The 11,818-nt window shown below is 34.8% G+C and overlaps 2 protein-coding genes and 1 non-coding gene across 3 annotated transcripts; 1 reads left to right on the forward strand and 2 right to left on the reverse strand.

Moving 5' to 3' along the window:
• Positions 1-4,346: 4,346 nt before the first annotated feature.
• TRNAC-GCA lies at positions 4,347-4,418 on the reverse strand. Its single transcript has one exon. It is a non-coding gene; the product is annotated as a tRNA-Cys (tRNA).
• A 265-nt stretch (positions 4,419-4,683) lies between these two features.
• LOC18044884 lies at positions 4,684-5,531 on the forward strand. Its single transcript, XM_006436684.2, has 2 exons — positions 4,684-4,903; positions 5,005-5,531. Exons 1-2 carry the CDS (start codon positions 4,732-4,734, stop codon positions 5,529-5,531), a joined length of 699 nt encoding a protein of 232 aa, XP_006436747.2. The 5' UTR covers positions 4,684-4,731.
• A 1,587-nt stretch (positions 5,532-7,118) lies between these two features.
• Positions 7,119-9,645, reverse strand: LOC18044885 (NAC domain-containing protein 71). The gene is made up of 4 exons (XM_006436685.2): positions 9,019-9,645; positions 8,390-8,670; positions 7,947-8,279; positions 7,119-7,846 (listed from the first exon to the last, which is right to left on the reverse strand). Exons 1-4 carry the CDS (start codon positions 9,173-9,175, stop codon positions 7,565-7,567), a joined length of 1,053 nt encoding a protein of 350 aa, XP_006436748.1. The 5' UTR covers positions 9,176-9,645; the 3' UTR covers positions 7,119-7,564.
• Positions 9,646-11,818: the final 2,173 nt, after the last annotated feature.

Consider the following 11,818-nt stretch of genomic DNA (forward strand, 5'->3'; position numbering starts at 1 on the left):
CCTTCAACCCAAGCTTGAAAGAAAATTAGCCACTCATAATTGAACTAGGGGCAAAATGGGAATTTATTAAAATATGAAGAAAATACAAGATGGAGAGGAAATTACAGAAAACAGAATCCAAAAATGGATTCAGAGATATCAAATTAGGGGGGAGAGGCCCCCTTTTTATAGATACATGGAGTAAATCATGGCCATCGGATTAAAAACAGTTTGGACGCTCAGGATTGCGCCACGTCATCAGTCAACAGTCCACGGTTTGACCACGCGGATGAATAGTAACGCGGTTTGACCCGGATGAACAGTAACGCAGTTTGGTTGAAAATAATCCTGTGTGATGCATGCACCGTATGCGAGATTTTTCGTCCACTGATATGCTGCCACATCACCATTAACAGTATATAAGAATTTTAGTCCAACAGGATCGTGACACCTCATCAGTCAATGCCACGTCATCGGTCCGTATATGTGAACAGTGTCGTGAACAGTAACGTATACAGTACCGTACACGTGAATAGTACCGTACATGTGAACAGTGCCATTTTTCCTTTTATGCTCCTCCTAAGGTTTTCGACCGTCCTGAATTTAAAAGTGATGTCCGTTTTGCCATCTGATTTCTCGTTTATTGTGAAATGACTATGATGCCCCTAAAATACATAAAATACTTAATTAAAATAAAACACATGTAATTAAATCACAAGAAGGTTAAATACATAAAAGTAAGGGTTGTTAGTAAGACTTGAAATGTAAAATGACGGTTTTCTCCTTTATAAATATGCATTTTCTAACACTCAACAATGAGAACTCAACAGTGTTAGGAGAAATACCTATGTGTAGTATATGATCGTTTACACTAATGGCAGAACAGTTCAAAGACATCGCGTCTACTGATCAGCTAGTAAAGTAATTATACTATTACAAGGGAAGGTTCAAAGGATAACACCTACTTATCCTGTGCTGGGTATCAATCCAATAAACTCGATCATTAAGAATCAAAAATGGTTTTGATGTCAAAATTTAGCGGTTTTCTTGTTTTTACTGCCAATTTTCATTCATGTGGGGGATTGTTGAAAAAAATAGCATAACATGCTATTTTGAGAGCACATTTTGAGTGGGTCCCACTTAACGAAAGTGGAAAATATTGTGAGGTTCGGATTCTACTCCGTTGATACTTCAATAGTATAATTTTATTTTCTCAAAATGGTGCTTGGGTGAATAAGAAATTGTCTCTCAAAGTTCACCCTTGAAGTTAGAAATTCGAAAGGAAATGAGACTTATTCCACATGGGAAAAAGAAGCCTAGGAATTAGTGTATATATATAAACACTTAACCATGCATGGGTAAGGATTATAAGGATAGAGGCTCTCTCCACACGCGCGTGCTCAGGGGGGGTGTGAATCCAAGACTGATTTGGTTGAACTCGTGTGCGCCCGCGCGTCCTGCGTACACGAATGTCAGTCCAAAATCATCCATGCAAGCTAGGCACATTTTTAATTCCTTTTGAATTTTTTATTGTAACCGTTCATGTGAATTCAAAGAATTGGTAACAGCTTTTCAATTATTTTTAGCTGTTATTCACGTTTTTTTTAATTGAATTTTGAAATCAATTCATTGAATTGATTTGGCTGTTATAACAATGAAAATAAAACATATTGAATTCGGAAATTCAATACAAATGAGCTGTTACATCCTCACATGATTATAAAAAGGCATCTCCTTTTCTGTTTTTTACACACTTGAAAAAACTAGCACATAGCACACTTGCAGTTTTTCCATCATCCTTCTTCGTTTTTCTTTGATCGAGTTCACTGTTGTGGTTCGCCGGAATTTCCAGCCTGTGCTTGACTGGAAAATCGTACTCGTTGCATCCTGAGAAATAGATACCAGCAGACCTTAAGCACTCCGAAAAGGTGGTAAATCTATTTTAAGGAGACTGTCTTGTGCAAGCCTCGGGTTTCCATTTTATTTTTTCGTTTCGGTTTCATCTCTCTTCTGGTTTTGCTTTCTGTTATTTCATTTGAAATTTCCAGTAGTTAGTTTTTGTTGGTTAGCTACTGTTTAATTTATTATCTCACTGTTTTTATTTTCTTACAAGAATATATCTTATTGGGAGAAGGGAATGGATCCATAAGTAAAATCTGACTTCTGTATGGACCGTACCTATCATATAGCCGTTGAAGAAATTCCACAGCTCGATGTCGCTATAAAAGATTTGTTATGGCTTTGACATGGTCACAAGAGGATGGATTTATATAGGTATAGAGATGGCAAAACCCCGGGCCGGGTCCGGGTATTGCCATGACCGGACCCTGCCCGGATGTAACTGGTCTGGGTCCGGGTCCGGGCCGGGTTTTAATCCGGGTACCCGAATTTTATATTTTTTAATATTTTATGTGTATATATTTTTTATTTTTTGGTAATTTTATAAGTTTTAAATTTATTTCAATAAAATTTGATATGAAAATATAAACTTTAAGTGTTTAAAATTATATATATATATATATAATAGATGAGTCAAATAAATATAAAATATTTAAAATAATATATATTTTATAATTTTTTTAATAAAATCCGGATTCCGGGTTTATCAAGTAATGCCCAAGGCCGACCCGGCTTCATACCTGGGCCGGGTATTACCCGGCCCGTAACGCCATGGTATGGTCCGGGTCTGGACCGGGCGGGTATTTTTTCCATCTCTATATAGGTAAGAGAGTTTAATTCATCCAAAGGATTTTTAATCTAGTGTAATAGACTAAAACAGGAGCATCCGCTTATCGCAGTGTTGAGATAGCTTGGTTCAACTAGTAAACCTTTCTTGTAAATCTATCCAAATCTCATGTGCAGATTGTGCATACAAAATGTTATTGGCAAGTTCGTAAGTGATGCAGTGAAGAATCCATGAACTAACTAAATCATTGCATTATTGCCACTTCTGAAAATTTGGATAAGAACTTGCAGGTTGTTCGACGGTCCTATAAACAAATCCTAATATTTTTAGCACTCTAAGGCTATAATAATCGCACAAATACCCATGTGCTGTTATTGTCCCCTATGAGAAGAGGTGAAACAAATATAACCGTGGAGCTCTTTGAATGGTGTACAATACAATCAATGGATCATCCAAATCTTCTATATGTGAAGATTCTAAAAAATCAGCCATAAAAGCTTATAGTTTCTCAAGATCGGCAGATACCATGTAAAATATAGAGAAAGAGAATTGAGACAGAAATATTGTATGGTCTTTGATAGATTGAAGAATCAAGAAATTATTGATAGTTGGATTAGAAAGAAATTCAAGTGTAAAAAATAGGAAAATTACAATATCCTATATATAAATAGCTAATGTCGAACAAGAAAGTGAATCTTATGATTATTATAAAGTAATTAAGTATAGGATCATCATCATTGCTTTCCTAATAAAAACCGACAAATTTTTCAACAACATTTATTGTATTAACAAAAAAACTAACAAGCACTCATCATCTAGTCCTGTTTATATTAATATAAAGGATGGAGTTATTTTGAACTCTATAAATTATTTTGAACACTAATATTTTGTACACCCATAAACTAATTTTAAAAAATTAAGTATTACTTTGTACATTCTTTTAAATTTTAAAAAAATTCTTTACTTAAATTATAAATTAATTATTTTTATTTACTTAAAGCACCAATAAAACTATTTAACACACCTAATTTTAAGAGATTTAACGCATGCTTACAACAACATAATCAAGTCAAGTTATAACAAATTATTTAACATAATTTTAGTTATTAATTTTTTGCTTATTTATGTTCAATATTGGATTTTGCACAAAAAACAACTTGTAGTGAGAACATAGTAATTAAAAAGATTCTATATATATTACAAAAAGAAAAGGAAAATGAAGGAGAAGAAAAAGAAAAAGAAGACACGAAGAAGAAGGGTCAAAACCCCATAAAAAAAGGCTTTTTAAAGTTAATTTATTTTTGAAAAAAAAAGTATTAGAATTTTTTTTCAAAATATTGATTTCTTTGTTACTCATCTAAAATTTAATTAAAATATTAGAAATAAAAATTTTAGGGTTTACGGCATTAGTATAATACATTAAATAATAAGTGTTTTATATGGGTATTCAAAGTAATTATTAATAACTTATAATAAATTATTTTTAATAGTAATTCACAGGTATATTTGTAGTAATTTTTTTTATTAAAATTAGGATATTTAAAGTAAATTTTATAGTGTAAATAGCCCATCCTAATATAAATCATATAATTAAGTAACAGGAAGTTGCAATAAATCATAATAAGGGGTTTAAAGCTGTCTTAAAAGAATAAAAATAAAATAAAATAAATTAAGTCTTAAGAGGGCCCAACCGGGTTCGAACCGGTGACCTCTTGATCTGCAGTCAAATGCTCTACCACTGAGCTATGGACCCGTCGCCTCAACAGTACGTCATCAAGTATAATTTTTTATAATCAATTTGATCAAATCCAATCCTCTTCCATAATTATGTAATTAACTAACTAGCAGTTGACTGTGAATTCTTTCTGTTTGTTACTCTACTGTGGGGTCAAAATTAAATTTTAAGATTTAACTTGCAATTAATGCAATGAAACTCACATCAGGGCCCCATGACACACATTATAAGAATGAGACAATTTTAATCAGCAAGGGGAAGAAAAAGGATGGGGTGCCTTTTCTTTGGTAGAATTTGTGAGGCTAGCAATGACAGACAGACAGCAGCCATTATGGCCTTTTGTATCTCAAACTCTGCAGTCTGGAAAAGCCCAAATAGCTTATTTGGTTGGAACACAGGCAAGAAAAATTCTGATGAGAAGCCACAGGCACAGCCTAAAATTAAATACCATGAAGTTGATCTTCCCTTTTCTCTCTCTCTTGTGGACAACACATTCTTAAGAGGTACTTCAATTACTTTTCTTCTTGTTCTGCACACGTTTTGATGTCGTTAGAAAATGATTTTGATTTAATCTATAGTTTTGAGATCTATATTTTTTGGTCAGGTAGGGAATTAAAATGTTGCTATAAGGCCACCATTGATGGATTTAGTGCTACAAATTTTCACAGCTGCTGTGATTTCAAGGGACCATGCGTGATAATCGGACATACAAATAAGTCCTTAAAGTTTGGTGCATTTAACCCTGAAGGCTACAGAAGCACAGATGATTACTATGACACATTTGATGCATTTCTCTTTTATTGGACAGATAACAATGGAAAAATTGATGACCCAATTACTCTACCCAAGATAGGGGGCAGTGGTGCTGCACTTTTTGATTATGCAAGAGGTGGGCCTCAATTTGGGGCTGACGGGCTTCTCATTGGGCCTCCGCTTGCTCCGGTTATGGGCGGGTTTGCCGGGCCCGATACCAATTCTGGTATTGGTGACCTAAGGCAAGCTAAGTCTAGACTGGGATTATCATATGCTAAGAGGGAAGATGGTAAGGAGTCTCTATTTGGAGATGATTCAAGGGCTACTCTTGAAGAAGTGCTTGTGTTTTGTAGTCCTCAAATTGCTAGCTTGTACTAAGTGTCTATGTGTTACTTGCATTATAAGGTGAATAATTCATTACAATCAACAATTGGTTAAATCATTATAACTTTGTTGATGGTTAGGGAGAAATCGAGTGCACTTTATACGATCTAGTTATGCATATGTAATTTTATAATATGTGTAGTTTAATGAAATATTAATTATTTTAAAAAATAATGAACACAATCTAACAACTTTTTCCACATTTTTCAAGTTTCTAAGTCACTTGATTTTATCATATCAGTTTTCACATTTGAAAGGCTAAAAGGTAATGATCCGATTGACACTTAATTCAATAATGCACATCTTTTGATTAGCAATCTTTTTTTTTTTTCTTTTTTTAACATCACATCTTTCTCAATCTATCTAAGAAGTGGAGCATATTGTTGAAAGTGATTTTGGAAACAACCAAATCATTTATATATTTGGTGGGGAAGAGCCTATTAGGCTGAAAGAAATAGGTTCTGCGGGTGAAAGTCATTTTTGGGGTTGGGGGGTGGTGGGAGTATCTGAAATATCAATTAGATTTTGGTGCTTCATGGAAAGTGCTTAGAGATAATTGGTGTTTTAGGAAGGCATTCTTATAAAGTCACATTAGTGTACTCTCTCTTTATCAAGATTCTTACTAAAGTGAAGAATGCGCGGGGAACAAATTAAATTGTTAACTTGGGGCTCTTTTTGGTTGCCTCTTCGCGTTCACCATTAAAGTTAATATAAAGCTACAATCAATAATTCCTTTCTTGGCTCATTGGTTGATGTAAGTGCTTCTCACATAATCAATTATTGGGAAGAATTTGGAAGCACTTGGAAGAAAAGTTCAGAAAGGAAAGTAGTGTTTTAAGTCTTTGTAAGTCCTTTTGAATGGCCCTTCATGCTAAGTAAGGTTTTCAATGCCCTTATTAGAAGTTATGATGAACTTGATATGGAAGTGAGAGTTTAGAATGAGTATCTAACTGGTATTGCCTAAAGGAAACTTAACTGCTTGTGCTTCTTTGAAGAAAGTGATTCCATCAAGATTGTATACGAGTTGTGCAAATATGAAAACACAACGCATAAGCACCTTTGCTGTGAAGAAAACGCATATGCATTGCATAAACACAATGCATATGAAAACAGCTAGTTTTCGGAGAGCTTAGACATTTGAATGCAGTTTGCGTAAACTGTCTGCTAATTGACCTTGCTGTATCAGCAAAAAATTTAAAGGGCATGCGTAAAAGCAACTTTACATTGTACTTAGATATAAGCTTTGAATTTCTTGAGAATTCAAGAATTTCGAGCAGTTTGACAAGCACAGGCGGAACTATCACATTTTCTTAGCTTCTGAAGTTAAGTTAGAATCAGCTATTTAAGAACTAAAAGGTAACAAAACTATATGGTGTTTTATCTAAAGGAGGTGCTGCACGCGGCAATTTCTGTGTCGAATGACTATAGCAATCCAGCGGAAATGCTCAAAAAACTATTTATTTATCTTTTCCAGATCCATCTTCAGTGCCAAATACTAGTACCAAGCTTTATAAAAAGTTTTTCTAATGTCAATACATTTCAAAAAATTGTAATATAAACATTAAGAAGATTTTGCAGCAGTAAAAACATACATCACAAGGTAACTTGTGCAAAAAGCTTATTTCACATTACAACAGAGAGAGTACAAACTGTTATTATTCCCACTCCTGGTGAAATCGATAAAAGTGACCACCTGGAAAACCTTTTACTAAACGTGAAAATAGAGCAAGAGCAACCAGAACTGACAGGCAAACCAGTACCCTGAACACACGACAAAGAGTTTTACTTGTTATTTCCGCTCCAAGATCCAACATCTAAAACGCGTTGTCTTGAAGATACATTGATGATAACAAGGTACACTAGTTAATCAAACTTAACGACAGACCCATATATCACACCCGGAGACCACTATACTCCCACGTATGCTAGTTCCTGCTTGTCTGCCTACGTATTGGAGCTCAATCCAGATTGCCAAGTCCCTACATTGGGAAAAGGGAGAGTTACAAATGATCTTCCAAGTTGTCTTTTCAAAAGAGACTAGAATAATCCGGTGAATTGCTGTGGTCATAGCCTTGATAGGGCATATCTTCATTCCCATAGAAACCTGTGTAGTTTGCATGAATCGAGTATGGTGACATGCAGCCAAAACGACTGAGATCCTCTGCAAGTTCAATTTCTCCATTAAAATTAGAGTACGATGAACCAGGCGAGAAATCTTTATGCTCGAATGGATGGCAGGGAGTCACTGAGTTTTGAAACTCATAGTTGGGATTGTACTCAGATACAGCTTCATGGGTCTGTGGATAGTCCTGCAACATCCCGGTGAAAAATGAATAGGAAAATCACAAAAAAAGAAGTACGTAAATTCGGTCCTTGAAAGTCCCTTCTTTCAAATTCTAAATGTCTTACCTTTGAAGAATCAAGAATTAGATCAGGCGAGACCCAAAGATTTGCAGGATTGGTCTCCATTGGAGCATGCTCAGACTCTGGTACTGTTGAGACTTCATAAGGATAAGGAGAAGTGATCGGGCTTGAATAGCGACTCTCATTGTACAGGTAACTTGCTTGAGAAGAAATGTCACTGGAGATGCTCAAGGGCCCGTTACAAGCCTTACTTGAGGTCAAATCCACAATGCTTGAACTACTTCCGACCCTCTTGCCTTTCGGCTCCCCATATGAAGGAGGACTTGTCTTCTGTGCATTCTCATTCTTTTTGACAACACGGCATAAAGCAAAAGCTCCCTACATAGAGTAAGCGTAACCAAGCACATCTCAGTTTCTTACAAAACAGAATAGAGGCATATAAGCTCTACTGAAATGAGAGACTTTTCGTTTGATGTTAAAGAATTTACCCAAAAATTTGGTGATCCATGAGAAACATCATCACAAAGTCGGTACTCATGCATTACCCAATCTGTTCGATCCCCTAGAGGTGCACGTCCACGATAGAAGACTAGGGTCTTACGGTACCCAGTTGCAGAAGTAGATTGGCAAACAACCTTTCTATCTTTTCCAGTGGCTTTCCAGTAGCCAGCTTTGGTGGCTCTATTTGTTCTCGAGCCATTCGGGTACTTTCGATCCCTAGGACAGAAGAAGAACCATTCCATATCTCGTTTTGGAAGGAATGATTTCTCTGCAAATTTACAGTTGGAAATTCATTTTGTTGAATTCTCAAATCAATAAGATTAAGGTAAACAGAATGACCAAATAGAAAACAGCTACTCACTGCTTTTTTTCTCATTATTGTACATGAAAACTTAAATCCCGTAAAATTGGCTTTAATACAAAAAGTTAAGGCCCCATGTGAAGAAAGATTCTAACAGGAATCAAATAAATAAAACAAACAAAAAAGTGCTTTACAAAGCTAAAAACAATTCCTTGTTCACATTAACTTTGAACTGTCTTTGATTACTAAAGCTAATTCATGTTTTTCATGGAAATTAGACAAATACAAACATTGCACGATTAAAATCTGAGGTACCTGGTAACTCCCAAGGATCAAATTTGTACAATTCGACCACAGGAATCACTTCAAGCTCAATCTGAAGACCATCTACTTTTCTTTTCAGGTAATATCCCACCAATTCTTCATCAGTTGGATGGAAACGAAAACCCGGCGGCAACGATGCCCCTCCCATTTTTCTATATAGAAAGTCCAAAATAAAAAGAACAATGAAAGAAAAGGAAAAAACAAGAAATACAAAATACAAAGGAAGTATAGTTTATATAATAGAAGCAAACAGAGCAGAAGAAACAGAGAGGCAAGTAATAGGCTAAGTGCCAAAACTGTATCTATTAAAGATCTGGAAAATCCAAAAATAGAAGCTTTTAACAACAGTTGATTTGTTCTGAAGAATCGAGTGCAACCTCCACAGAATGCACCCGTTGAACATCAAAATCATTTTTGTTAAAAGGCTTGGAATTTGTTTCTTATGATCAAATGTTCACCCCCACCACCCCCCAACAAAAAGTTTAAACCCAAAAGGAAGTTTGAAAAACTAAAAAGTTTCACTACAGCAAGATACTAAAATTTCCAAAATTGGAATCGTTTACAGTAGTACTCAGAAGCTAAAATCATTCAAAATTGAAAATTTTGAACTAAATGAAGACTAATAGAGGAGAGAAGAGAAGTTGAGTTGAGTTGAGTAGAGTAAAAAGGGAGTTGTATGGAATGCGTTATAAATAGGATTTGAAGAAGCCATCAGTCCAAAAACACACAAACACCGAAAGTTTTTAAGAGATTGCTTTGTCTGAAACGTCCCCAAAATTCCACAGAAGTGGGCCACTAATCCGTGCACTCAGTTCACACTTAAAAACAGTCACTTCCCGCCAAATTAACTCTTGACCGTTGGTGAAATTTACATTAACCAACATGGCCCTGCAACAACATAAAATTCATTAGAGCTGTCAGCTTGATAGTTTCAGTATCAAAGGTATTTTCAAGTAACATAACTCTCATATTGAGAGTCAGCTATTAAAATTTTCTCCCTTCTCTTCTCCCCCCAAAAAAAAAACCATCGAGAAGATGGGGGTTAGGGAGGACTCTTATCAGTAATATAAATCAAATAATGAATACAATATAATGAGGGGATATAAGCTAAAATCTCCTAGGAAACAAATAAGAATATTAAGTATGATACAAAACAGTTCTAAAAAACAACAAACAAGGTAAAATCAACATCGAACATATGGGATTTCGAGAGCATCCAAATAAAGAATGCCAGACAAACCAGTCAGAAGTTCCGCAAGACTAAAAAATTACTAACGAGTCTGATGAATACAAGTTCAGTTGGCCATAAAATCAGCAATAAATGTAGCCTCCCGAAAGACATGCTCGATAATAATAGAAGGACCAGAAGATAAAACATGAACTCAATCAAGGAGATAAGCAAAATCCCATCACACTGAGCCATAAGAAATAGGCCAAAAAACTACAGAGGCCGAATCTGACTCCAGCTGAAGAACAGAAGATCCAAGTAGTCAACTATTATAAATTTTTGTCACATTGATTTTATCTTCCTTCTTTGAATTGTTAGTTGGATATTGTTACCTTAATTGATGGGTAACAAATATTAAAGAATTGACAACCATATTTCCCAATTTCCTATAATTCTTTTATTATTGTTCATTACATTTTTAGCCATTTAAATCTAACAGTTATCAATTCTCTAATGTTTGTTACCCCATCATATATAAAATAATAAGGACAAATTGTTAATTACTTTCTCTACTTATACTATTGTACTCTTTTTTTTTAATTAAATTAATAGAATTTGATCCTAGCAAATGGGCAAACAAAATATATCAAGAGGTACAATTTCAAATACAATTAACGGAGTTCTTCTTTTCTTTTATAAACATAATTCAAATCTTAATCTCAAAAACTTCTCATATCATTGCAAGAGACTATTGTAGTTAAACACTTCGATGAACTTGCTACCAACCACTTAATACCTATTGATTCTTAGCTGAGTTACAAAATCTCACTCCTAAGAATATGTTTTTCCATTTTGTACTTGGAAAATTATCCTATTATAATAGAAACTACGGTGACAATCAAAGTGGTAAGGAATACTTTCATTGGAACTTAAGTCTTAGATACAAGTTTTAATGGGTAAATGAAATAATAATATTAAAAAAATAAAAATTCAGAGGACTGAAAGCATAAAATACATTCAACGGTCAGCCGAACTATGCCTAGGGACAACAAATAGGCTACATAAATTGTCATTTATCATAGAACAAAATGTCAAATTAAGAATACAACAGAAATCATCAAATTAGTGAAGAATTTGGAGCAATTGAAAGGATCTAATTGCAGTGTGGTCAAAGTCATCATTGATGGGGGAATTTGAGTTTTCTTGGTAAGTCCATCTGGTCCAACCTCCCTCCGCGTCATACTGAGTCGGACAAAAACACTTTTTGCTTTATTTTAAGCAAGCGATTGTGCCATCAAGCAGCTGCAGGACCCACTATCAAAAAAAGTGAGTCCCAAAAGTGCTTACCGAGTTTCTTGAGTTCTGGAATGCCCAAACACGCCTTAGAGGAAAAGCTTAGATAGAAATAGAACCGATTTGAATTCACATATAATGTATGTAAACTGGAAAGTGCAAGTCTTAATTGCTCAACAGTGGGACCGACTAGCGTCACGTATAGCAAAGAAAGTATTTGAGCGGTCAGTTGAAATCTTTTGCATCTATACATTTGTTGAAGAGAGAATTTATAGCCTTGCTTTTGGGGTTTTGAGATTGTTCTTTTGGCTTTTTAGCAAGCCATTTTAA

This window comes from Citrus clementina, unplaced genomic scaffold (genome assembly GCF_000493195.1).
Source record: "Citrus clementina cultivar Clemenules unplaced genomic scaffold, Citrus_clementina_v1.0 scaffold_4, whole genome shotgun sequence".
NCBI classification, from domain to species: Eukaryota; Viridiplantae; Streptophyta; class Magnoliopsida; order Sapindales; family Rutaceae; genus Citrus; species Citrus x clementina.